Source organism: Thamnophis sirtalis, unplaced genomic scaffold (assembly GCF_051295495.1).
Source record: "Thamnophis sirtalis isolate CommonGarterSnake01/CBP01778 unplaced genomic scaffold, rThaSir2_p1.2 scaffold_3, whole genome shotgun sequence".
Taxonomy (NCBI): Eukaryota; Metazoa; Chordata; class Lepidosauria; order Squamata; family Natricidae; genus Thamnophis; species Thamnophis sirtalis.
The window spans coordinates 80,652,277-80,677,350 of NW_028261383.1; the positions used below are offsets into that span (position 1 = coordinate 80,652,277).

The 25,074-nt window shown below is 38.6% G+C and overlaps 2 protein-coding genes across 2 annotated transcripts; one reads left to right on the plus strand and one right to left on the minus strand.

Annotated features, from left to right (window-relative positions):
- Positions 1–1,320: 1,320 nt before the first annotated feature.
- Positions 1,321–4,212, minus strand: LOC148048024 (oocyte-specific histone RNA stem-loop-binding protein 2-like). Its single transcript, XM_087708221.1, has 6 exons — positions 4,199–4,212; positions 3,621–3,704; positions 3,434–3,538; positions 3,060–3,195; positions 2,064–2,165; positions 1,321–1,799 (listed from the first exon to the last, which is right to left on the minus strand). The coding sequence occupies exons 1-6, from the start codon at positions 4,210–4,212 to the stop codon at positions 1,647–1,649; spliced, it is 594 nt and encodes a 197-aa protein (XP_087564347.1). The 3' UTR covers positions 1,321–1,646.
- A 4,324-nt stretch (positions 4,213–8,536) lies between these two features.
- CDC25C (cell division cycle 25C) lies at positions 8,537–24,436 on the plus strand. The gene is made up of 15 exons (XM_087709302.1): positions 8,537–8,604; positions 9,763–9,897; positions 10,839–10,936; positions 12,084–12,117; positions 13,759–13,792; positions 13,973–14,053; positions 15,548–15,673; positions 17,859–17,927; positions 18,258–18,410; positions 18,887–18,988; positions 21,030–21,092; positions 21,476–21,574; positions 21,754–21,887; positions 22,001–22,112; positions 23,549–24,436. Exons 2-15 carry the CDS (start codon positions 9,782–9,784, stop codon positions 23,687–23,689), a joined length of 1,362 nt encoding a protein of 453 aa, XP_087565428.1. The 5' UTR covers positions 8,537–8,604; positions 9,763–9,781; the 3' UTR covers positions 23,690–24,436.
- Positions 24,437–25,074: the final 638 nt, after the last annotated feature.

Genomic DNA, 25,074 nt, shown 5'->3' on the forward strand with positions numbered 1-25,074 from the left:
GAAAAGATTTCATCTTTTACGAGGCACGCTCTCGAGCCCACAAGTACCCCCCCTCCCATGGACCGTACCACGTAGCAAAGTATGACGGGATACGTAGTACACAGTGTGGTGGGTTTTGTTTTTTTTACTAGGATGGACAACCTTTGGATGACGGGGGTGCAATTCGTTCTTCGGATTTCTTGCGAGCCACAGGCATGGTTGAAATTCTGAGATTGCTCAGCTTTATTAAATGCATAACCTTTCCGAATTCATGTTTTATGGTAAAATTATATCTAAAATATAGCACTCACGAGCATGTGAAGAGTACTTTGTTTTCTACCAGACATCTGCCTAATTCCTATCTGAAATTGCACAACAGCCAGCTGAGACTATTATTCTTGAACGCTGACCCTTCCATTAAGAAAAAAAGTATCTCCAGATCTACTTATAAAAAGCATAAATAAACAGCTATTACCCTGATTGGAACAAAGTATGACAGATTATAGGAGTGTAATGAATAATTAGAGTGTACTCCAACATTTAAGTTTCAGTAAAGGAAATATTTACTTTCAGAAGAGTACATAACTTGTATTAGCAGATGCTTACTTATGGTTAACATATCCCAATCAATGGGTTCTACTACCCACCTTCTAAACACATGGGCTGAGTTTGCAGATCTATAAAGCTAAAATGTGGTGAGCTAATTTCTAGTTCTATGTATCATATGAATATAGTTCTAGAATTACAACTTAATACTGTCATCATGTCTAAAGATTGACAAAGTGGCTGTATTCACTGCTACTGTAATAATGTGATTTTGGTTAGAGTTATGTGAACCCACTTATTATGCTTTAACTTGCATATACCAGGTCACTGTAGTTCATTAAAAAATAAGCGATTCTGCTCAGTACATTGTGTGAACCAGTCATGGTGTAAGACCAGGTTCCTATTTTTTTCCCTTAAAGCCATTTTAAATAACCAAATGGAATTCAATACTATAAACTCAGACAAAGATATTCCAATGATTCTGATGCTTGTTGCTGTCCACTACAGTTTCTAGAAGAAAGCTGTCTGAATATTCCTACATAAGGCACACTTATTCAAATTTAAAAGAAATGGAATAAAACATTTTTACCCAAAAGAAAAGATGTAAATTGTACCCCTTAACTCTTATAATGAGCCCACTTCTTGCCATGACTCACCATACAAGAGTAACATTCATATTCAAGCAAATAAAGGATGTCAATTAAGAATCAAATACAAAACATGTTATTTTATCCAACCACAGGGCATGTGTGAAACAGACAGGAATTAACCAATAACAAACCAAGTGACAGAATATGAGCTCAGAACAATTTAATTACCTGTACATAGTTCAGAACTTTGAGTCTCAATTTTCTTACTGCAACCAACAAGCCACAATGCTTTAGTTTAGTAGCAATCATCAATTGCTTTGTATAGTTATAATAAGATAAGCATAATGGAGAGTCAATAGGAAATGCTTTGTATTCTAGCTAAATAACGATTACTCTATATAGAAAACTATCAAATATGGAAATGGAAGATCATCTTGTTATAAAATAATGGATTTTGTAGCAAATTGAGTGACAATACAGGTGAACCACAGTGGCAAAAAAAAAATTCCTTGAAATTAGCTCTGTTTTCTTTTAGATCACTGACTGTGTTGGGATTCCATGAGAACAAAACAAGAGCCAGGAGTCAAGTGGACAGTCTTCAGAATCTTCCTTGAAATGTTCCGTGTTGGAGAGTGTATCCTGAAGCTGCGGATATAAATGGCCAGAAGATGACAATCCAGAAATCTATAGGAGCAGAACAATAATATGAAATAAGTAGTCTAAGTTAGTGACTGGCCTGAAGATGTCATTTTAAAAAAGGAACGTTTTGTGTATGTCCATAACACTAAGCCCATACTTAGAATCTTATGTCACATAAAGATAGAGAATGCTCAACTCTGCTTAGCATTAAATGCAGGTTATGATTTTGTTCACATTGTCAAATCCTTTTGTTATTTAACTATTCCAAAATAAGGCCATATAGAATATAATTAAACAAAATCCCAATACCTTTTCTCCTAGGACTTCTTCACAGATATTTTCCTGAATACACTGAGCATCAAACCAGTCGTTTGGGAGATTAGACAAAAGATCCATTTTGGTCACCAGCTCCTGCCTTGCGAAACACAGCAGGTTGTTCATACTAAGCCAGACAGCAAATGCATTGAATAGCTTTAGAGCCTAAACTGGGAAAAAGCAATCTGCAGTTGTCTATCTTAACTAGTCAGTTTAGACCTCCAGAAAGAGCTGTCTAGATTTTTGCTGACAACTCATTTAGAGCCCAGAGAGAAAAGTGGGTGACCCGATCACTTTGGACTTGGACTTGCCAATTGCCATGTGACCCTTCAAAACATTTTTAGGAAATTCAATCTTCAACCCACAAAATGTTTCATAATCCTATCTTATAATGTAAATAAAAACCCATTGGAAAAATGGAATAGGATTAGTTGAATATGTCAGCCTAAACGCTTCTATCTTCTGCCACAGAATGGTAGGCAACCCATGGAAATTAATGGAATGAAAATATAAAATGGTGTTTTACTCACTTCTTCCTTCTTTTCTCATATATGTGATCCTTCTCATTTTCCACTTTAACATAATGCAAAATACTCCCAGCCTCTGATGGGCACCAGAGCCATTTGCTCTCACTGAAGAGCATGACAACTCTGTTGACAATTAACTCTGTCTCCATGGTGATAAGGAATACCAAGGAGAGTGCATATGGACTGGAGACTAGGCCTGCAATTCCTGAATAGTGTGGGAACATTACTTTATAAGTGGGTCACCAGGCTGCTGGCAGTAAATATTGCATAATAAAGGTGGCTATTTACAATACAGAATTGTAATTAAAAGTAAACCTGCCAAATGATGGGCTTGCTTCATTGCATTTGCCATCTTTTAGGTTTAATTGCTTTTATTGTAATTTTTGTTTTTGTTGTTTATTTGATTATTGTGGGTCACTCAGATTTGTTGAGAGTTGGGCAGCATTTTTATTATTAGAAATACTTTCCTCTCATGTCCAGGTGGATCCCAACCATGAAGTGCCCTTCGCCAAAGCTTAATCTGCATGTCCCACGAGCGACGACTGTACTTTTTATATTTATTTGGAGTACAGGGATGAATACCTGACTGGCGAGCCATCCTGGAATGAAGCGTGAGAAATTAAAAGGCACCTCAAGGTCTCCCATAGAAAGAGCACAGAGAGAACTATTAAAGTGAGTCTTTCAAGGGTCTTTACCTCCAGACCAGATTCTAAAATGAACAGCCCAAATACCAGAACTGTGAGAAGAACTGCTAGTGATGATCACAGTAGGAGCCCACCCAAGCTTTTGTTATTGTAGAAGTCTAATAAAAACCGAGAAATAACAGTTACTGCTTACCTGGGAACCTGTTGGACAAAGTGCTGGTAACCAATGGTATTTTTCCCATAATCTATCTGCTTTTGCCTTCTTCGCAAGACCGCCTCATCTGTCTCTATATAAGTTCTACAAATGGAAAGAAAAATGCTAGACAGAGAATCATATCAATAACTTAATAAACTATAGAAATATCTGTTATGAAACTTACTCAGATCCAGGACAGGGTTTTCTCACCCAATCAGACCTTGTACCTACTCCCACACTCACCATCTTTACTTCAGGTAATGACGATCTATTTGAAGAAAATAAAAAAGTTTGATTACTGAACATGGGGACACAATGCATTTATATCTTAACTTTCCATTTGTGAAGTCATTATTCGTCAGATATAAAAGAAAGTAAAAGAAATCAAGTGAGACTCACAGAATTTGGAAAAATATAACAATGATTTCTATACATTAGAGATAAAGAAGAAGTTCATGGTAAGAGCTCTCCCAATATGTAATCTTTTTCTCTGGAAAAAGAACTGAAGCAACAAACCTTTAAAAAAAAAACATCAACAGAACTGACCATTGGAATTAAATATTTTCTAATTTCAGATCATTTAAAATCTGCTCATTTACTTCTAAGACACTAGTAGGAATTCTGAGCATACAGTATTGATAACCATCATTAAATGGCATCCAGAAGGTTTATGGTCAGTAAAAAATAATACATTTACTAAAGGGCAAATTTATGAGGTTGTTCTCCACCTGCTGTTCAGCTCCGTCCCCAACTTATCTTTACCTTCTGGGAGACATGGATGCAATCCTAAATAATGCACTGGGCTTCATTTATCTTTTTAGCCTCTATGACTATCTATCAAGCCTAGAGGCATTCTAATGTTAGATTCAGGGACTTCTTTGCTGCATATCAGTCTCTAGATCCTTTTCATTAAAATATATATTTTATAAAGTAATCCTTAGAAAAGAAAGCTTAGAGGATTCAAGAAAGATGTCTGCAGCCACACACCTGCTTGAGGAAGGAAAGAAGAAAGCAGGTTCTACAAAGTCTTGGCTTTCTCAAGAACAGATTCTAATATATAGATAGTTCTCAACTTACAACAGTTCATTTAGTGATCTTCAAACTTACAACAGCAGTGAAAAAGTGAATTATGAACTTTTTCATACGACTGTGCAGCATCCCTATGGTTATGTGATCAAAATCCAGATGCTTGGCAACAGGCATATAGTTATGATGGTTGCAGTGTCCCAGTGTCATGTGAATCCCTTTTGCGAACTTCTGACAAGCAAAGTCCGTGCGGAATCCAGATTCACATGGGACAAAACTCATCTAACAACTGTCTTGCTTAGCAATGGAAATTTTGAGTTCAATTATGGTCGTAAGTAAAGGACTACCTGTATTATATGTTTTGTTATCCCATGCTTATACTTGTCTATACTTCACACACTTGGAATTCTCAAGTGGATTTAGGATTTTTATTTAACACAGTAAATCTAGTTAACAACATAATCCAGTGATCTTTACTGGGCTACTGACTTAAAAATGTAGTAGAAAAACATTATGTTCAATACAGTGAATGAATTGGGGGGGGGGGGGAGAGACCTAAATGGATATTCCACCTACAGACTTCTCATAGCCTTAAAAAAAGCAAAGTTGAAGTGGCATAAAAGCACTCAACACAAATAATTTTGTGTAAAAATGGCTAAATATTAAAGTAACATGATCTGCAATGCAGTTTGTCACTCAAAAATGTTACTGCTGCATGTGGCAACTCTGACTAGAGAATTAAATATATTATTAATATAGAGGCTCATCTACTGGATGAAAATCTGCAATTCATTTTAAACCACATCTTCTATTTAGGCAAGAATCTATTAGATTGTAATTTAAATAAAAAGCTTTCCATACCGTTTCCATTTCCACTCTCTGATAAATACAAAACAATTATTGTCACTACTGCCACCACAAAAACAAAATGTACAAAGATTATTATGAATCAATCTCTGCTTCCTCCAATTGATCCGCAGAAGAATGCAATGTCCATCATGCAAACAGATATTTGACCTCAAAATAATTACATGTTCTGGAATACAGTAACAATTATCTCCATATCCCTGCTCCAGTCCTGCCATCCATGTTGCTAAGATGGGGAGCTATATGGGGAAAAGCTGTTTGTAAAATCCAGACTGCACAGATATTCTGCTGAATTTAAAAACTGGGAATACTAGGGGAGAGAACCTGAAAATTGGGATAGCTCTTACCAGTTGGAAAAAGACCTCTTAAAGGTCTCTTAAGAGCCGAGGTGGCGCAGTGGTTAAATGCAGCACTGCAGGCTACTGCTAGATCAGCAGTTCAGCGGTTCAGATCCCACCGGCTCAGGGTTGACTCAGCCTTCCATCCTTCCGAGGTGGGTAAAATGAGGACCCGGATTGTTGGGGGCAATATGCTGACTCTCTGTAAACCGCTTAGAGAGGGCTGAAAGCCCTATGAAGCAGTATATAAGTCTACTGCTATTGCTATTGCTATATTCACAGAGAACTTCTGAGGAGAAGCTCATATCACTTATTCCAGAGATACTCAAATATTGCAGAAACTGTGCAGTAAAATACCTGTGCCAGCCGCCTGAGAGAGAACCTTGAATAAGATCTGTCTGTCAGAAAAAAGTTGAACAACAGAGTACAGCCACCAGATCTTTCTCTCAAAGGCATTGTTTTTTCTCTAACATATATTTTAAATTGAAAATTAAACAACCACCCATTTCCAAGTGAATCTCCTAATTTCTTTAAGCATTAATGCACTGTTTTCATAAAAATTCCTTCTTCACAAAAATAATGGGCCATATTAACTTTTATTACCACATTTGAATGAAGTTACATTTTTAAAGAGTTGAGATTTTTAAAAATGTCAGGGCGCTGATGGAATCACTGATTGTTACTGATATGGTCTTTTGAATTAATCTTGACTCCAGGTATCTAAATAAAAGGAAGATTTTCCCCACTTCGTCTCTAACCGATTGTTTTCCTTTTATAGTAGTACTATACATAGAATGGGGAATATTTTATCTTTGTCGTGTCCTTCTTTGAGAGAATCCAAAGTGATTTGCACATTTCCTCCATCTGGTAAAATGTATTCTCAAAGGTAAAATGCATTATTAAACTTAGGAAAGACTTGAACTATTTTCATGACTTGAAACTGTTCACTTTGTTATTCTTATTATGTGACATAGCCTCATTCCAGGACATGGTTGCCAACTTTCCCACATGTGTCTCACCTGGTTGCAGCATCTTTTAGGCATCAAACAGAAACTAGTTTAATGCTCAGTTATTTTAGCCAATAATATTTTAGCAAATCTTTTAACTTTTTTATTGACTTTGCAATGTAAACAGTAAAAAAGTTCAAAAACATGACTAATTCATAAATGCTTTAGCAAGCATCTGTGTAATTTCCCCCAATTTGACAAACCAGAGCCTTTGAGATTTATGTAGATAGTAACTGACTTTGAAACATTGTGCTCAACACAATATCCAACTTCAGAAACTTCCAAACACTTCTGAGAAATCAAAGACTGAAATCATAACATTCAGCAGAAACATTAGTTGTCCACTCACACCTAGAATAAGTCATTCCTAATTGTTTGCCTGCTAAATTATGTTTTACACAGAGCCAAAGGATTTGAGCTTTTCTTGAGACTTCAAAGAAATATTCTAACTTTAGACTCCTATTATGTTAATAATGCAACTTCTCTTCCGGGTTTTTCTTATTAAGTTCCTTTCAAACACAGGTATGACTGCAGTAAGTTGTTCTTTGCTGAAATGCAGCGATTCCTCCAGTAGACAGCCCAGGCAAGTTTCCACAAATAAGGAAAAACATCATTGCAATATAAGATTAAACTTAATCTTCAAAAATGTTTACCCACTCTAGCCATTCACTTGATCCAAGTAGATTGCAAGTTATAGGAGAAAAGAAAAAGATAGGCAAACTCTGTTGAGTAAGTGTTCTCAATCACCTAATGCAACTCAAACAGTCTACTGAAACAGTATACATACAGTGAATCCTCCACTTACTACAGTTCATTTAGTGACCTTCCAAAGCTACAATGGCACTGAAAAAAATGATATGACCATTTTTCATACTTATGACCATTGCAGCATCTTCATGGTCACGTGATTTATATTTGGATGCTTGACAACTGACTCACATTTATGACGGTTGCAGGGTCCCAGAGTCATACCATACCCTTTGGCAACCTTCTGACAAGCAAAGTCAATGGGGAAACCAGATTCACTCAACAGCCATATGACTAATTTAAGAACTGCTGAGATCCCCTTAACAAATGTGGCAAGAAAAGTCATAAAATGGGGCAAAACTCGCTTTACAACATAACATTTGGGCTCAACTGTGGTCGTAAGTTGAGGACTACCTGTAAAGTTCCAATTAGCAGTAGCAGATTAAGGCTCACTGGTGCCATAAGCACTGACAAATCTTGACTCCCCCCCCCTGTACATACTGTACAAATCTTCATTGGGTTTTTTTTTTCTTTCTCAGCTTTTTGGTGCCCTCTTTGGGCCTGGTGCCCTTAGTCTGCTTAATGGTTAATACACCACTGCCAATTAGGAAGCCAGATATTGCACCCCGTCTCAGCAACCTCCACCCCGCTCACTTTACCGACTCAAAGAGGTAAGACAACGGGAGAAGGTAGCCAAGTTTAAAACGAAGCTCCACCCAACACCCGAAATCTAAAGGCAACTACCGGCCAGTTACGGCAGTCGAGAAGTCAGACAAAGAATTCGGAAATTGCATGATTGGCCCGCGGACCGGAGTAGCTCCTTCCGAAAACCCTCATGGCCAGCATTAAACTCAGGTTTAAATCTCCCTCCAGTAAACAGGGAGGGCGTGGCTTTTTGCAGACCTCCGGCCTATCGCAGAGTAGGAAGAAAAAAAAGGAGGCTGACCTTCAGCCCGGTGATTGGCTGGGCGAAGAGTCAGAAACATGGGCGTTATCTCCGGAACGCAGCGCGGACAATAACACACGTGCATGAAAACCTCGCCTATCAGACCCCGCCGTCCAATCAGCCGCGCGCGCCACCGTCGACGCAAGGCCGTCGGTTTGCCAATGAAAAAGCTGTTGACGCCGAGACGGAGGCTCTTCTCGCTCGAGCGTTCGAGGGTTGGTCGGTCGAGAGAAAGAGGTGATCGGGATTGGCCGGCGCAGCGGCGATAAATTTTAATTTCTGAAGTGCTGTGGAATTTTCAGCTCGCCTTATTTTTTTGTGGGGGGGGGGGGGAGAGGAGGCTGAGAAGGGAGGAAGGGGTTTCACAAGAAGGGAGGGGGCCAGAAGGGGTGCTGAACCTCCCGAGGTCCTTTGCCGTTCTTTGCCATGGCTCTGCTGGGTTGGGCTGGGCTGATGGAAGGAAGTCCGAATCCAAACCATCAGGGAGGGCTTCCTCGCGTTGTCCGCAGCTGATTTTTTTTCCTCTCCCCCCCCCCAACCTGCGAACGAGGGAACAAACCTTAGTTTGTTTTGGAAGGCGGCGTATTCTATAGCCTGTGAACCAGCCATCGAAACTGGTTATCCAAAATTCCGTCTGGAAAAATTCAAAGCTCTCCTTTCCCTTTAAGAAAGGCAGCCAATCATTCTTTCTCAGCCCAACTTATTATCTTGCAGAGTTGATGGGGGGGGGGGAGATAGGCGTATGCGGTATTCAGTATGTTTGCTGCCATCAATTATAAAAAAATAATGTAGGCGAGATTAAAAAAAATAAAACTGGATATATATATATTTAGCCTGATTGTTACTAGCTTCCTTGTTTGCTGTCTTCCTAGTCCAGGGGCAGCAATCTGTGGCTCTGGAGTCACATGTGGCTCTTTCATCCCTCTGCTGCTCCCTGACACTCAAAATATGTATCACAACCGCCAGTGTGCGACACCTGCTGGTGTGCAATTTCTTGAGCTTTTTGACCCCTGGTAGGCCAACCATGGATAAATCCAAGAAAAAGTTTCCGAAGAAAACAACGTTTAATTCAACTACGTATGCTAGTTTTGTGGCCACTCAGGAAATAGTCAAGCACTAGAAGGGTTTTGTGGCTCCCGGTATTTTTTTTTCTGTAGGAAATGGGTCCAAATGGCTCTTTGAGTGTTTAAGGTTGCTGACCCCTGTCCTAGTCTAATCTCTCAGCTTGCTGCTGCATATTTCAGTTTTTAAGTACCTGATTGCCAGCTCTTAAATTGTGATTATTATAATAAAGAGACAGGCTTGTAAAAAAAAGGATACTGCTCTTTTAAGTGGTGATCAGTAATGTTGCCTGAAAATTATCCTCTTTTAGAAATTATTATTTGTTCCTTTTAGGTTTCAGTCTAACTACAGGATGGCACTGAATATGATCCAGGATGTCAAGATATCTCTGCTGTTTACTCCAGAACCACCTCTCACTCCTGTGTTGAATCTCACTTGGGATTTCCAAAACCTTAGCACTTTAGCAGGGTAATTCCCCCCCACTTCTTTGATACAATAACGTGGGGTGAAGTATTTTCTCTTTTTCCAAAGGCATTGCACAGAATTAGCTGGGAAGCTAATCTGAAATTTTAATTCTTTTTAAACAATTGTAATTTTAAACACTAGGGAATACTGTGTGCCCAAGAACTATGGCAGTCCATTTATAAAAGTTCCTAAATCTATGGTTAAGCAATATAGGAAATTTTTAGGAAAAATTAAACATAGCTGAAACATGAATAAGTGGTCTCTAGGTCTTCACCAGACATAAGTAGGTATAAAGACTGTGCCTATTGGGTCACTATATTTACTTTGTAGTTTAGATAACATGCCAACTTTGAAAATGTGTAGACTGAGTTTGGTAGTTGGATAAGGAGGAGGTTTATGAACTACCAGTAACTCATTCTGTATATAATCTTGGTTGTTAAGCAAACCCAAGAGCATTTAGACGGTCAGAGAGGGTGACTTTTCATGGATCCTCTGCTTGACCAGCAGTAAATAGTAAAAGTAATAAATTGCAGCTTTGAATTATAGGGGAAGAGGGAGATTTTTAAAAATTCAATTTTGGGGTTCTGTCTCTTTACATCTGATATGGGAGCCATAAGCTCCCATATTGTACAGTGCACAGACAAACTTAGCCATTTTCTGACTTCTTTATATTGACTTCAATGACACTTGACTAAGTTGGCTTTGATCCAATCTTAAGTAGCATCTTAGGCTAGATGTTATTGTCCAGGGATATATTAAAATGGGATTATATTTTCAAATATAATAGTTGATTTCAGTTGATGTATGAGACTGTTTAGGGGTGTTCATCTGAATAGAATAGATGTTTCTATTTCAATGGTGTAATACTAATTTCTATGAATTTCAATGGTGCACTGCTAACATGTGCGGATATGTGTATCTACCTGCCTGTTCACAATTTGTAGGGATACACCAAGACGTTGTTTAGACCTGTCCAATCTCAGCAGCGGAGAAGAGGAAATTGCTTTCACCTTCAGCCAGCCCCCAGAAGCACTGGAGATTGGTAATAATTGCTGTCTACTCTAGAGTTTTGGTTCTGCTATTAGTAAGCAGTTGATTACTATGCATGCTGTCCTCAACTTATAACAGTTCCTTTAGTGACTGTTCAAAGTCACAATGGGACTTAAAAAAGTAGTATTTTTCACACTTACAACTCTTGCAAGCATTCCCATGGTAATGTGATAAAGATGTGATTCATATTTATGACAGTTGCAGTATTCCAGAGTCGTGTGATCCCCTTTTGCGACCTTCTGACAAACAAAGTCAATGGGGAAGCCCGATTCACTTAACAACCGCATTGCTAACAATTGCAGTGATTCACTTAACAACTGTGATAAGAAATGTTGTACAATGGGGCAAATTCACTTAACAAATGTCTCGCTTAGCAACATAAATTTTGGGCTCAATTGTGGTAACTTGAGGACCACCTGTACTTATAAAAGCAAGTTTTGTTGACAAATAATTTCATCTATTATATCACATGTGTCAAACTCATGGCATCACATTGCCATCACATGACATACCGTGACGTTTTTCCCCTTTGCAGAGCTGGGGTTGGTGTGGCCTGCACGTGACACATCTGGCCTGTGAGCCACTAGTTTGACACTCCTGTATTATATAAACTGTAATATTCTAATCAGTTTAGGCAATTATTAGGCTATGAGAAATTCTTCATTAAATTGATTTTAGTAAACTTAAATCCAAGTATTTGTATTATTTATTTTACTTAATATATTTGTCTCCCAAGGTATTATATTGATATGTTTATAGATCATAACAAACCTAGCAATAAACCCAAGCCAAATATTTATGTAAATTTCACACTGTATTCCAGGCTTACGAAAAGTGGTAAAGCTACTTGCCTGCAGTTTTATAGAGCTATGTGGTTTCCTATGTGATAGGCTTATATTTATGGTTTGGGAAACTCTAGCAGTATCTTAAACAACTGAATATATTTTGCACACCTATATTCCATATTGATTGGACTTCTTTAGCTGAACCAAGATAACTAATTTTCAGATATGAAAGATGACTTAATCAGTTCACTCTGATTTAGATTACTTAAGCCTAAGTGTACGGTAAGTACTACTTAATAGAATAACTATTCCTAGGTTTTCAGGCTTCTCTTTTCTCACTTTTGTGACTTGCAGATAAAAATAACTTAACAGAATTCCAGGATCAGCTGTAAGTTCTACCTACTGATTTTATAGTTTACCATATTAGCTTTATTTTCATTTGGGTTTAATTGATCTGCTCTCAACACTGAAAATTCAGTTCAGTTTATTTCATTTATATGCCGCCCTTTTCCCCCAAAGGGGACTCAGGGCGGCTCACAACTCAACCGGGGAAGGGGAATACAGACAAAAAGAAATTTAAAAAAACAAAGCATAACAATGCATAATTTAAAAACATACAACAGTCATACCATTCGAGACGGGGGCAACAGCTCTTTAGCCCCAGGCCTGTCGGAACAGCCAGGTTTTAAAGGCCTTGCGGAAGGCCTGGAGGGTGGTGAGGGTTCGAATCTCCACGGGGAGTTCGTTCCAAAATTCATTTGTAACACTTAACTCAGCCGTGGCTAATTCAGCACTGATGGATGCATTAAATAAGTTTGTGCATCATGCTTAATGATGGACGCATGGGCAAGAACCCATTTGCTCCTTTCTCAGTGGTATGGCTAAAGAACTACCTGTGGGGCTGGGCTGAATAACGTGAATCCTTTTTTCAAGTTGGGAAAGTCACTTTTTTTAGACAGCTGTAAACAGCTGTAAGAACTCATGCAATATGATTGATAGATGGGGAGAGCAAAACTGTTTATCCTGTGGGACATTTAAAAAAAAATTAAATAGGCCAAGTAGGTATGTTTCGCCTACCGAAAAGTCTTTACATCTATTTCTATTTTTCTTTTAACTTTGTTTACAACCCCCAGTACCGAAATGGCAAAATTTTTACTTGGTATTTTTTGTTTGTATACTGTAAAGAAATATGAGTGGCAAATGGGAGCAGGAAGTCTCTGGATGGGAAACTCTGCATTTCCACAGTTAACCCTGTAAGCCTGGCCAAAATTGTATACTCAAAATTTCTCATTTTACCTTCAAAATTCCACTAAGAATTTCAACTAGCAAAGCCATGTCTCTAGGCCCTTAGGAAAAGATAGAAGAGTTGAAGCCAACAAGGGGGGGGGGGTGTTCCAGAGGGCAGGAGCAACAGCAGAGAAGACCCTCCTTCTGTACCCCGCCAGGTACAATAATGGGCTGACGGGATCCGCAGCATGCGTCCTCTCCCAGAACAAGTAATATGGGCCAATCGCAGTGGGGGGTGAGATGTCCCTCATGTATCCTGGACACAAAGAGTTTTAAAGATGATCAACACCTTGAATTGCACCTGGAAGCAGACTGGTAACCAATGCAGCTCATAGAGCAGTGGTATTATAGGGACCATTCCCCCCCCCCCAAATTACCCATATTGCTGCACTCAGCACCAGCTGTAGCTTCCAAAGGCTCTTCAAGGGTACTCCCATGCAGAGCGCATTACAATAGTCCGGCCGTGAGATAAGTAGGGGTTGGGTGCAGGCAATCCTGGTCCAGGAAAGGCTGTAACTGGCGCACAGCACAAAGTTACTTTTACTTAGCGTATGGTACAAACCAAGCCAATTGTTGATTTATTCAATAAACTATTGAATGGTTAAACCAAACATAACATATCCCAATATGTGAATAAGGTATCCATTGTTAATCGATGCACAGGATTAGATTGGGGGATATGCTGAATTTTTATTTAGTTCATACTAAGGATCTCTGACTAGCTCTCTTTTTCTCTCAGCAGAGACTCAAGGAAGCAGTGTGTGCAGTTGTTCCAGGTATTTCCTTTCTGCTATGATGGAGTTTAGTTACCTTATTAAAGGCTTTGAGGTGAATCTGAGAACCAGGAGCACCAATTGTTGATGCTCTTAAGTCTCATATCAGTATATAAATCAATATACATACAGTACGTACCAATTAGAACTTGACAGTGCCATTCATTCCCCTTGATATTTTAGCCTGAGGTATTGTGCAGTACACCAAGTTACCTCCAGCAAATTAGCGGGAACGTTCGTTGTCCTTCGATGAACAAGATAAATGTGAGTATCTATTGTAGCAGATGGGCTTTTCTTTAAGTACCCATAATCTTGTGCCAAGATTCGGGTAGATCTTTTTGCTTCATAGCAATGTCCACTCCAGGTTTTCTGATATGGATGATGCTTTCCATGAGCAATTTCCAGGTATTTCTAAGGGTCATGTGGGAATGAGGGATTTTAACTGAACTCAGTGTCTATTGTAACCACATTTTACAACCAAAGAAAATGGTTGAGCCATGAGGTTGAGCAATTTCCAAGTACCTAAAATGTGATCAAATGATGAGGGAATATGGTCATTTTAACTTAGAAATCAGGTTGAAAGTGCCTTGAGGTGGGGGGGGGGAGGTCAGTCATAACTTTGAACAGTCTCTGAGGACTACCTGTATATTCTGGTAGCTCTTAATTGATTTTTGTTGACTAGGACTAAATGATGAGTTTTTACAATTTGAGCATTAATATGGGTTGAGATATGAAAGGAAGTTTTTCCCCCTGAAATAGTGCAAAAGGTGTTAAGTTACTGAAATTGTTTATATTTACCTGGAGGAAGGTGAGGGTCAGTGATGCAAAGTGGCAGGGGGGGGGAAGGCAACTTTAGATTGCATTAAAAGAAAAGGTTTTTTTTTTAATGATGAGATAGATTTACTTTATGTTTGTCAACCCCCCACTTTCACTATTACATTCGGTTTTGGCACCATAGTTTAAAAAGGATTCAGAAGATCCAGAGAAAAGCAATGAGGAAGTCACAGGAAAAAAGAGCAGTTGCAATATTTTGGAAGATTTGAGTATAATGTGACTAGTATTTTGGATCTCATTAAGTGGAAATCCGAACACATCTCCATTAGATACAGATGCTTCTTCACTTACAACTATAATCAGGACCAGAACTTCCATCATTTAAGTGGCACAGTTGCTAAATGAGTCAGCATGGGACCACACCCAGTTTTATGACCTTTTTGCCATAGTTGTTAAGCAAATTGCACAGTCATTAATCAGATTGCTTGTTGGGAGTTGGCTGAGAAGGTCACAAATGGCAATCATGTGTCCTTGGGATGCTGCAACCATTGTAAATACGAGCCAGTTCCAAGCACCCAGATCACAATCAGACAACTGCAGGTTGTAAGTGCAAAGACTGTCTGTCAATCATTTTTTTCAGTGCCATCATAACTTCAAATGGTCATTAAATGGATGGTCATAAATCAAGGACCACCTGTACCAGAGGTGGGTTCCTACCAGTTCGGCCCTTTGAAGTGGTAGTAACTTGGCAGCCTGGGTCGGTGGAACTGGCAGCTACCTAGGCCTAACATGCCCCTGAACTGATTCTCTTGGCGGTGCCTATGTTTTTGCCTTCTGCACATGTGCAGAGCAATGTCCTCTCCCAGAACAAGTAATGAACAAACCGGCAGTAGCGGCAACCGGAAGCCAGCCTGACCTGTATACAGTAAGTATTTGCATGTTTGAAAACCGGTGAATTTCACCTGTAATGGGTTTTCTTTCCAGAAAGCAGAAGATTTCATGGACTGTGAGATGAAATCTCTTGGCAGCCCAATAGATGTTTCAGGAGTCCCAGAAGCCTTGGATAGCTTTTCTGATGAACTCTGTTCCAGTAAAAAGGAAGAAACGAAGGTGAGAAGGATGAGTTAAAAGTCACTTTGTGGGCAGTTGTATTCATTAAAAAAAAAAAAGAATCAGAGAAAGCAAGTATAGCTTGCCCAGCATGAATAGCAGTAATGGCAAGTAATAGCGGTGTTGGGTCTTCTCTGCTGCAACACTGGATGGAGAGCCTTTCATAAAAGCTATCTGAGTGATCTTTGGGGAAATTGGAAGTAGGAGCTTGTACTCCGTTACACTGAAACATTTTCAAACATTAGAAAAAAATGGCTCGGCATCTCGTTCAAAGGGTAATTTCAAATACAGTATTCCAAGACACTACAGGTAGTCCTTTATATATAACCTTTATATATACAATTATAACAGTTCCTTTAGCGACCATTTGAAGTTCCAATAGCACTGAAGGCACTTATGACCATTTTTCACACGACCGTTGCAACATCCCCATGGACCTATGGGCAAAATCCAGAGGCTTGGCAACCGACTCATATGTCAACTTGTAAAGCGTTTCCATGACTACTATCAAGTTGACATAGGAAAAGGGAGGACAATTCCTTTGGCCAAAGTCAGGTCTCATATTCCTACAGCTGGTATGTGAAATACAATACAATACAATACATTACAATACAATAGTAGAGTTGGAAGGGACCTTGGAGGTCTTCTAGTCCAACCCCCTGCCTAGGCAGGAAACCCTATACGCGTTTCAGACAAATGGCTATCCAACATCATCTTAAAGACTTCCAGTGTTGGGGCATTCACAACTTCTGGAGGCAAGCTGTTCCACTGATTAATTGTTCTAACTGTCAAATGCGCATGTTCATAGGTTGCCGCAGCACCTTGTTGGTGGATGTGATTTATGACACAGACAGAAGGGGATACAGGGGTGAGGTTCAAACACAATAAAGTGGAAATCAGTTTCGGCTCCACAGAAGAACATGCCAAAATGTTGATCCTAATAAGAATGGATTTCTTTTGAACTTTGTCTCAAAGCTCGTAAATTAATCAGGTCATCTTTTGGAAACTTTACATCATATTTATGATCACTGCAGTGTCCCGAAGTTGTGACCTTTTGATGAGCAAAGTCAATGGCGAAGCCAAATTCACATAACAACCATGTTATTAACTTAACTGCAGTGATTCACTTAACTGTGGCAAGAAAGGTCATAAATTGGGGCAAAATTCACTTAATAAAGGTCTCACTTAGCAAAGTAAATTTTGGGCTCAATTGTAGTCATACATCGAGGACTGCCTGCATAAATAACTAGTGCTCAAGATTGGTCATTGCATTTTTGATGACAGTTTTGATAACAGTTCTTTTAGATTTTCTACTCTAGTAATTTCAGTCATGGCCTGCAACATATCTTAAAATGTTGAACGCTGTTGGCAGAGATTCTTTAACCCACTTCTATTTGTCTTCTGTACACCCCTAAGTAGAGTTTGCTCCAAAGCCCAATAGAATTTCTTATACTGCCTGCTACTCATTCGTCATGAGTTCTAGAACTGAATCACCTCAAAAATACCTTCCCCATTGACTTGGCTTGTCAGAAGGTCACAAAAAGTAATCACGTAGCCCTGAGGACTTTGCAACCATCATAAATATGAGTTAGTTGCCAAGCACCTGAATTTTGATCATGTACCCACGGGAATTCTGCAGGGGTTGTAAGTGTGAAAAACGATCATAAATCACTTTTTTCATTGCCACTGTAACTTCAAATGGTCACTTAATGAACTGTTATAATTCGAGGACTACCGTTACTAAAATATAGTCATTCTTTCATCCCAAAATTTTTCTTTTTGTTTCACCCACACAGCCATCCTTCCTTTCCTTGTGCATTTCCTCATAACTTTGACCTCTGTGGGATGTGAAAATGATCCAGATTGGGAACCCAGGAAGGGAGAGGGGAACAATAGTCCTGTAGAGTAGGAAATTGCCACTCAAATGCTGGCAGAATTAAAGGAAGAGTTGCATAGAAGTGGTTCTGCATTTGCCACTCTTCTGCTTCTGTATAACGAAATGATTGTCGGGTTCAGCATACATTAGCCAGATGAAAAAGAGGACTGAGAATATTTTGTAAGGTGAGCTTACCCAGTTGAAATCCTTCTTTTGTACAACTGTTAAAGCTGTAAGTGCCTAATGTTCTCTTTTCACCTGACAATTCTATTTTTTAATGCTCTGTTTTCTCTTGTGATTCCTCCATAGATGTCCCTTTCTAGCATGGCTGCCTTGTTGTCTGGACCACTCCGTGCTCAGGATATCAATATCAGTGAGGTATACAGCAATTTAGTTAACTCGGGCTCTTGCCTTGTAACCAGTAACAAGTAACATCTTGTCTTCCAAATGATCCAGTCTGGAAACAGCAGCATTTAAAGGCTCAAATGTTTAACATGTTTATGGCTGGGCCATTAAAACAGTTTGTGGGTTGATTTGCAAGGCTGTTGCAAAACTGAGGCTGTCAGACTCATCTGAGTGAGCTAGCAATAGTTATATGGCAGTATAGTTGATAGAAAAATCTATCAATCAGTTCATCCCTCTTAATGAGACTGATGAAGTGAAATGTAGGGTCCTTCCTTGATCTCTGTGTTTGTTTGACACATGCAGGTCTCCATGAAAAAGAGCTGCCTCTTCCGATCTCCATCTCTGCCAGCAAAACTAAGCAGACCTGCATCAAAGAGGACAGTGAAAAGCTATGATGATGAAACTCCAGCTAAGGTGACATGGAAGTGCAGCCCAATCCAAGAAGGGCCAGAAGGGGTAAGAAACAACAGTTGGTCCTCATATCCAGGATCTTTCCCCTAAATTCCTGGGGTTTGGTATCAAGGCTAGAATGATCAACTATGTCAAGAAGAATAGCGAAGGAAGCACAAGTATTTTTCTTTTGTTCGAATAGAAGGTAACAAATAACTAAGGTGTTTAGAGGAACCTTGCTGGCCAGAAATTGTTTATTCCAGCATTCTGTAATAAATAGAATATCTTGTTTATTACAGCGTTGTGTTACACATTTGATAGGGCTAACTCTTTTACTGTTCTATTCAAACAACTGGCATTTAAGACATGATGCATTGGATTCAACTATAATCCATAGGCCTGTTATCCCTGTATTTACTTCAGCTAATTAGATTCAGATGATGGTCATACTTTTATTATTTCAAGCTTTCTCATGCACAGAAGACTGATCCTCAAAGTCATCTGTCTGCACAGGTGCTAATGGATTGCCTGCTTGTTTATAGGTTATGCTTTTGAAGAAAACAGCCTCCCTGTCTGACATCGAAATCATCAGAGCCCTTGATCAAGACCATGGCTTCAGGCAGTTAATTGGTGATTTCTCTAGCGTAGGTGCCTTCTTGCTTTCTGATTTGGGGGGGGGGGGTAGGGAGAAGAATGCTGACTTTGTCCATCTCATGCTATCCCAAACCTCCCCTCCTAATAACTGAACAATTCTGAAACAGTTTTCTGTATTGTTCAGTCTAAGCACTGACAAAAAAGTTCATCAGTGTGGGAAATTTGAGTATTTGTTGGCAGGCAAGACCTACTGTGATCTGGTAGGTAACAGATCAGAAGAGCTCTTTGTCATGTCCTACGGTTGGGTGATTTAAGACTTCCAGTTAACAATTGTATGAGGTTTTTTTTTTTACAAATATATTGAATCAATGCGTGAACAGTGTGGTACCTGGGTGTCATACATTCTAATATAAGTAAAATTGATAAAGTTAATCATAATTATTACATTCAATCAACTTATGTTTTTCTAATAATACACATTTATATTAGGTTGCAATCTATCGTTATTCAATTATTCCATGTTTTCTCTTGTTATTACTTTTATTTTATTATATAAAAATGTATACACTAAAAAAAACTTGATAAAAAAAAGAATTGTATGAGTAGCAGCTCATAGTAGCATAAAGATGCCTACTTCACTTTTGGAAATTCAGATAGGCGTGATTCTAATGCACCAAGCTCAAATGAAAGGTCCCTTCTGTAATGGTGTGATGTGAGACTCATCTGTGGTTGGCCATTCTCCGAGATTACCAGAGAGCTCTGAAATTGATACTAAATCAACCTGAAATATTCTTGTAACTTTTGGGCATGTTTTATTGTAGATTCTGCCATCTGTGGTTCCAATTCTTAGGGAAGAGTTTATGTAAGCCCCTCTTTTGATTCTCAAACAATTCTTAAGGTTAATACTACTTTTTTGTAGTCAGTGTGATGCCCAGCATAAAATACCTTCCAGTATGCTATTAATAGATTTATATTTTGAATCTTTTTAGTACCCAACTAAAAGTGCACATTATTTTTTCCCAGATCCATGAATCTTAAATTAATGTTCTTAAAATATCTAGAGCTCATTTTTGCAAAGAAGCATTAGAATAACGATAGAAAATAGAATCTGTGATATTAGCTACTACATTTCAGTTTAAAACAACAGTAACGAGCAAAATAGTGAAAAGTGATTGCAAACAAATTCTAACTCTGCCTGGATGACCTTGCCTGCTCAGTAAAATAGAGCATCACTTATGTATATTAAATTTGAGCAAAGCAATATCTCTGATACCAAAACATAAATAGTCATCCAGATATAGAAGTTGTGTGAACTGGTACAATAATAAGCAGAAACTTAAGTTATGGACAAAATAATCCATTTACATACTAAATTTGTTTCTTCAAACTTATTTGTAATAAATGCACCCCATGTTGCTTTTTAAAATCTTTGTCACATCCTACTATTGCCATTTTGTGATCCTGATTACTTGAATAATATGGATACTGTAATATATTGTGGTGCATCCTTGAGCAACTTGCAATAATCACCACCATGATACTAGTTACAATAAACAATCTTTATTTGGCTTTGAAAAATTAGGCCAACCAGGAAAACCCCACTATTCAGCAAACTCCCACAAGGGAAGATACCAAATGTTTATTAATATTACATATGTAAGAACAAAGAAAATACGCAAGAACAAAGTGGGAGGCTGGGAAGGGATAGTAGATGGATTTTCAGATCAAAACTTTTCAGGCAATAATTTTCAACAGTGCAATTTTCAACAGTGCCTGAAACAGCTCAGAAAAAACGAAGATTATACGAAGATTATGGCCAAAACAATTATACTGTCTTCAAAACATGTAGAAAGTTTTGAATAGGGAACCATAATGTATATTTATTATTGCTTCTTAATATATATGTAGGTGAAATGTTTGCAAATTTACTTTGGGGCATTTTCTCCTGAATCCAGTGCATCTTATTTCCCAGCAATTGCATTCAGGATTATTTTGCTGATGTTAAGATTCATCTAGCTGAGGCTTGAAAAAGCTAGAGGATCTTTTGAATTGTAGAAATTTTAAACATGAAATGTGATTGTGTTTTTCTAGGTCTATGCATTGCCAACAGTCACAGGAAGGCATTCAGATCTGAGATATATCACTGCAGATACTGTGAGCAATCATGCCTGCTTTAAAGTGTTCATATGTCTTGACTTTCTCTTTCCTTTTGACTTTGCAAATATGCTTTCACGGGTTAGCTGAATTCTAGCTGTACCTCCTTTTCATTTAGGGTCACTTGGTTCTGTAAAAGTTTCAGAAGATAGCTAAGGGGGTCTTGCTGTAGTATCTAATCAAGCAAGCTTCTCTGTCCTCAACATTCTTCTGTAGAGTATCTAAGACTTCAGCTACACCATAGTCTCCATGTTTATTCAACTCTCCAGCCAAAATGCTTGGGATAGCATTTATTCTTTGCCTTCATAATAATTCTGTGAGCTAAGTAAAACTTAAGAGATGACGATTACATCAGTGTGGGTGCCATTCTTCTCCTTTTACAGATGGTAGCACTGCTCCACAATCAATTTCAAAGCCTTGTAGAGAAGTTCTACATTATTGACTGCCGCTATCCCTATGAATATCATGGGGGCCACATCAAGGTGAGGGATTCATGTTCTGGATGAATTGTGTTCTGCAAAGGAACTCATGTGTAGCATGCTTGAGGAATGGGGTCTGGCAACCTTCAGTTATGTTGAAGTAGAAAACCCCCAGCCATCCCTACCTAGCACGGTCTGTGGCCTACTTATAGCAGAGCCCACTATTTTTTTTCTTTTTGCAGGGGGCCTTGAATATTCACAGACAAGTTGACTTATTTGAACTTTTCCTGAGGAAGCCTCTGCTTCCATCATCACCTCAGAAGCGCCTCTTCCTTGTATTCCATTGTGAATTTTCTTCTGAAAGGGGTCCCAAAATGTGAGTGTGGATCACAGAGGGCTGTGGAGGTGGAGGGGACTTTTTGGAAAAGGGGGACAGGCGTTTTTGGAAGTCCCTGGACAGGCAGGATAACCAGTTGCCTTGCTGTGAAGGTGTCGTTACCTGAGAGAGGAAGACCGAGCCATGAATGAATATCCTGCCCTGCACTACCCTGAACTTTATGTCCTCCAAGGTGGCTACAAGGAGTTCTTTCTAGAAAACAAGGTAACAATGAGACAAAGACTATTGTTATATATTATAGAAATGCACTTCATCTGTCAGATGCTGATGATTCCAACAATAGCCAAGATCCTATCTTCTTTCAGTATTACATATCTTTTTACCTAGATGGATTGTAAACTAAGAAACGTTAATAAAGAACCCTTCAACAATATGGTAACAAAAATGAAAATCTAGTACAGAAGCAGTTAAGAATTAGATATTATTTGTATAAAAATTCAGCCAGTTTAATATAACGCTTTTAACACTTAAATTAGCCCCAGGCAAATTTCTGGATATTCCATTTCAGGTAAAGTCCTAATGTCTATTCACTTCACTTCTGGAAAAGAGACATCATAGAAAGGTTTCTATCACTTATTTTAACATTTAGATTTCTACCTAGTCCTATCTATTTTGATTCAAGCTACAGAGTGCTATAGAGATTTAAATGAGCACTTTGAAATGAGTCAAGTTCTTTTTAAATGAGAAAAATATTCTGTTTGACAAAAGATGCGGTATTTTGTATAAACAGAAGTCTACAAGTTGTCTTCAGAGGCAGCCCTATGGACCATACATGCCTTGGTCTAATCCACAACTCTGCATTTCCCAGAGTGGTGCTATAGGCAGATTATTGGGCAAAGATTTACTTGATGCTGTCCCTTTTGGGATTATGTTCAAACTTAGTCTCAGTTAAGAAAATATTACTTGGAAAAAGTATGTGGCAATCTTACGCATAAAAAACCTTAAAGAACAGAAAAATATTGCATCTTATAATGTATCAGAAAAAAAGAATGCAGTTATAAAACAACTGAATATCCTTTTCATATGCACTATGACAGGTAAAAATGCTAGACTAGAAAGTAGAGACCCAGGTTCCCATTCCCAAAGCCATGAAGCCTATAGAGTATATCCTGGCAAATCGCATGCTTTCAAGTTTATCTACACACAGTAGTTGATGCAGGATATAGAAAAAGAAAATGAAAGTGAGTGGAACTATGTACCCATAGTGAGACGCTTTGAAAAATCAAAAGAAGGAAGATTTCACACTATACTTGTGTTTGGTTTGGAACATCTAGATCCAGATTTGGGAAGGAATGGCATCTAGGAATGACACTGGAATTTTATTTTTGCACTCTGTAAGGCATCCAGAGTCACAATACAGCGGAACTGCTTATAAATTCCATTGATGACTAAATAAAAGGAAAAGCAATATGTCTAGTAACATAGGAGCTTTTCCCCTTATCCCATTCTTATCTTTTTAAAAAACATTTAATGGAAACAAATTATGAGATTTTACTTGTTTTCCCCTATAAATCAAAGAGCCATAATATACTGATTCTCTTTTTTAGCAGTTGCATGTTGTTATTTTTGTGACTAATAGTTGTGATTGTGGGCTTTAAATTATGGGAAAATATGTCATCATTGATCTCCTTTTCTGATAGGAACTATGTGAGCCACAGAGTTACTGTCCTATGGATCACCAGGATTTCAAGGCAGAGATGGCCAAGTTCCATGTTAAAAGCAAGACCTGGGCAGGGGAACGGAGGCGCAGAGATCACATTGTTCGTCTCATGAAGCTATGAGTTCAGGGTCAGTAGCCAGGAGGGGACGGCCTCCAAGAGAGTTCCTTGGCCAAAGGAAAAGCTGCAGCATCTGTAAAATGTTCTGAAAGACTAAGAAAGTTGCTTCTCAGGACTAAGCTGCCCTGGCAGTGGTTACAATGAGGAGAGTTCCGAAATGCTGAGACCCCTAGTTTGAAAGCGTTGTGGCCAAGTGTGGACATTCCTAATGGAACATCCTCAATAGAAGTGGCAATGGCCCCTATGAGAAGCAATGCCTAGAATCTCTCCTAAATCAGCAGGCTGAGCTGCCCTGTAATCCAGACTTTAAGCTAGTTTTCAGAGGGAGACTTAATTCCTTTTAAATATTAAAAGTTTTTGACCAGTGAGCACCTTATTTCAATGGAAGAATAAACTGTTATGGAAGATTATCAAATGTTGAACCGTGTATCCAGTCTTGTATGCATATGTAAGTAATAGCCTGTAGTAGCTGAAAAATTAAACACTCCTATGGAATGGTACCATCCAGGTGAGAAGAAAAAGCATGAGGGAGTCATTTCATACTTGTTTTCTTTTAAGGGGGTATCTTCTTCTTCTTCTGACTATCTTAGCGATGAGTGATTTGGTATAGAAAAGTATAATAAGCTACTATGGCCCATACCTTCGGATCTTGTAAATTTGCCATTCCAGGTGAATCACTTCTTTTTGGCAATTATGAAAAAAAATGTTTTTTAATGATACACGAGCAATTGTAATTCTGAACAAAAATAAAATTACTTATTCAAACTTGTCCTAAGTTAATATTTCTTCAGACAATAAAGGTGACTAGGTAACTCTCAAATAAGTACCTTCACAATATTGTAAAATTGTAGAGGTTTGTTGTAATTACCAAGGTGGCTTTCCTCAAATATTTCTCCCCTCATCCCTTCAAGACAATGTAATGAGGTAGATTAGATTGAGTGTCTCTTGGCCACCAGTGCTATCTCCATTAAATCCCACTAACCTGTTCCTGGATTTACATGGAAAGAAAAGTTAAACAGGTAGTCCTCGGCTTACGACCACAATTGAGCCCAAAATTTATGTTGCTAAGTGAAAAATTTGTTATGTGAGTTTTTGCCCCATTTTATGAGCTTTTGTGCTGCATTTGTTACCGTATTTTTCAGAGTATAAGACGAACCGTTTTTCCTCAAAAAGGCTGAAAATCTGGGTGCGTCTTATACATCGAATACAGAATTTTTTGCCTTTCGAAGCCCCGCCGCCTTCACCAAAATGGCCATGCATAGCCTTATGAAGGCTTTCAGAGAGCTCCTGGGGGCTAGGGAGGGCAGAAATGAGCAAAGAATAGGCCATTTTGACCCCCCCCCCACTTCTGCCCTCAGCAGCACTCTATAAGCTCTATAAGGCTATGC

What these genes read in the sequence shown, in the direction of transcription:
- LOC148048024 (XM_087708221.1), bottom strand. An exon ending in AAACCCTGTCCTGGATCTGA is followed by an intron (nt 3,539 to 3,620) that starts GTAAGTTTCATA and finishes TTCCATTTGTAG; the next exon opens with AACTTATATAGAGACAGATG. An exon ending in CACCTGGACATGAGAGGAAA is followed by an intron (nt 2,166 to 3,059) that starts GTATTTCTAATA and finishes TTCGCAAGGCAG; the next exon opens with GAGCTGGTGACCAAAATGGA.
- CDC25C (XM_087709302.1), top strand. Translation starts at nt 9,782, where the DNA reads ATGGCACTGAATATGATCCAGGATGTCAAGATATCTCTGCTGTTTACT. An exon ending in GTAAAAAGGAAGAAACGAAG is followed by an intron (nt 15,674 to 17,858) that starts GTGAGAAGGATG and finishes ATTCCTCCATAG; the next exon opens with ATGTCCCTTTCTAGCATGGC. An exon ending in TAATTGGTGATTTCTCTAGC is followed by an intron (nt 18,989 to 21,029) that starts GTAGGTGCCTTC and finishes GTGTTTTTCTAG; the next exon opens with GTCTATGCATTGCCAACAGT.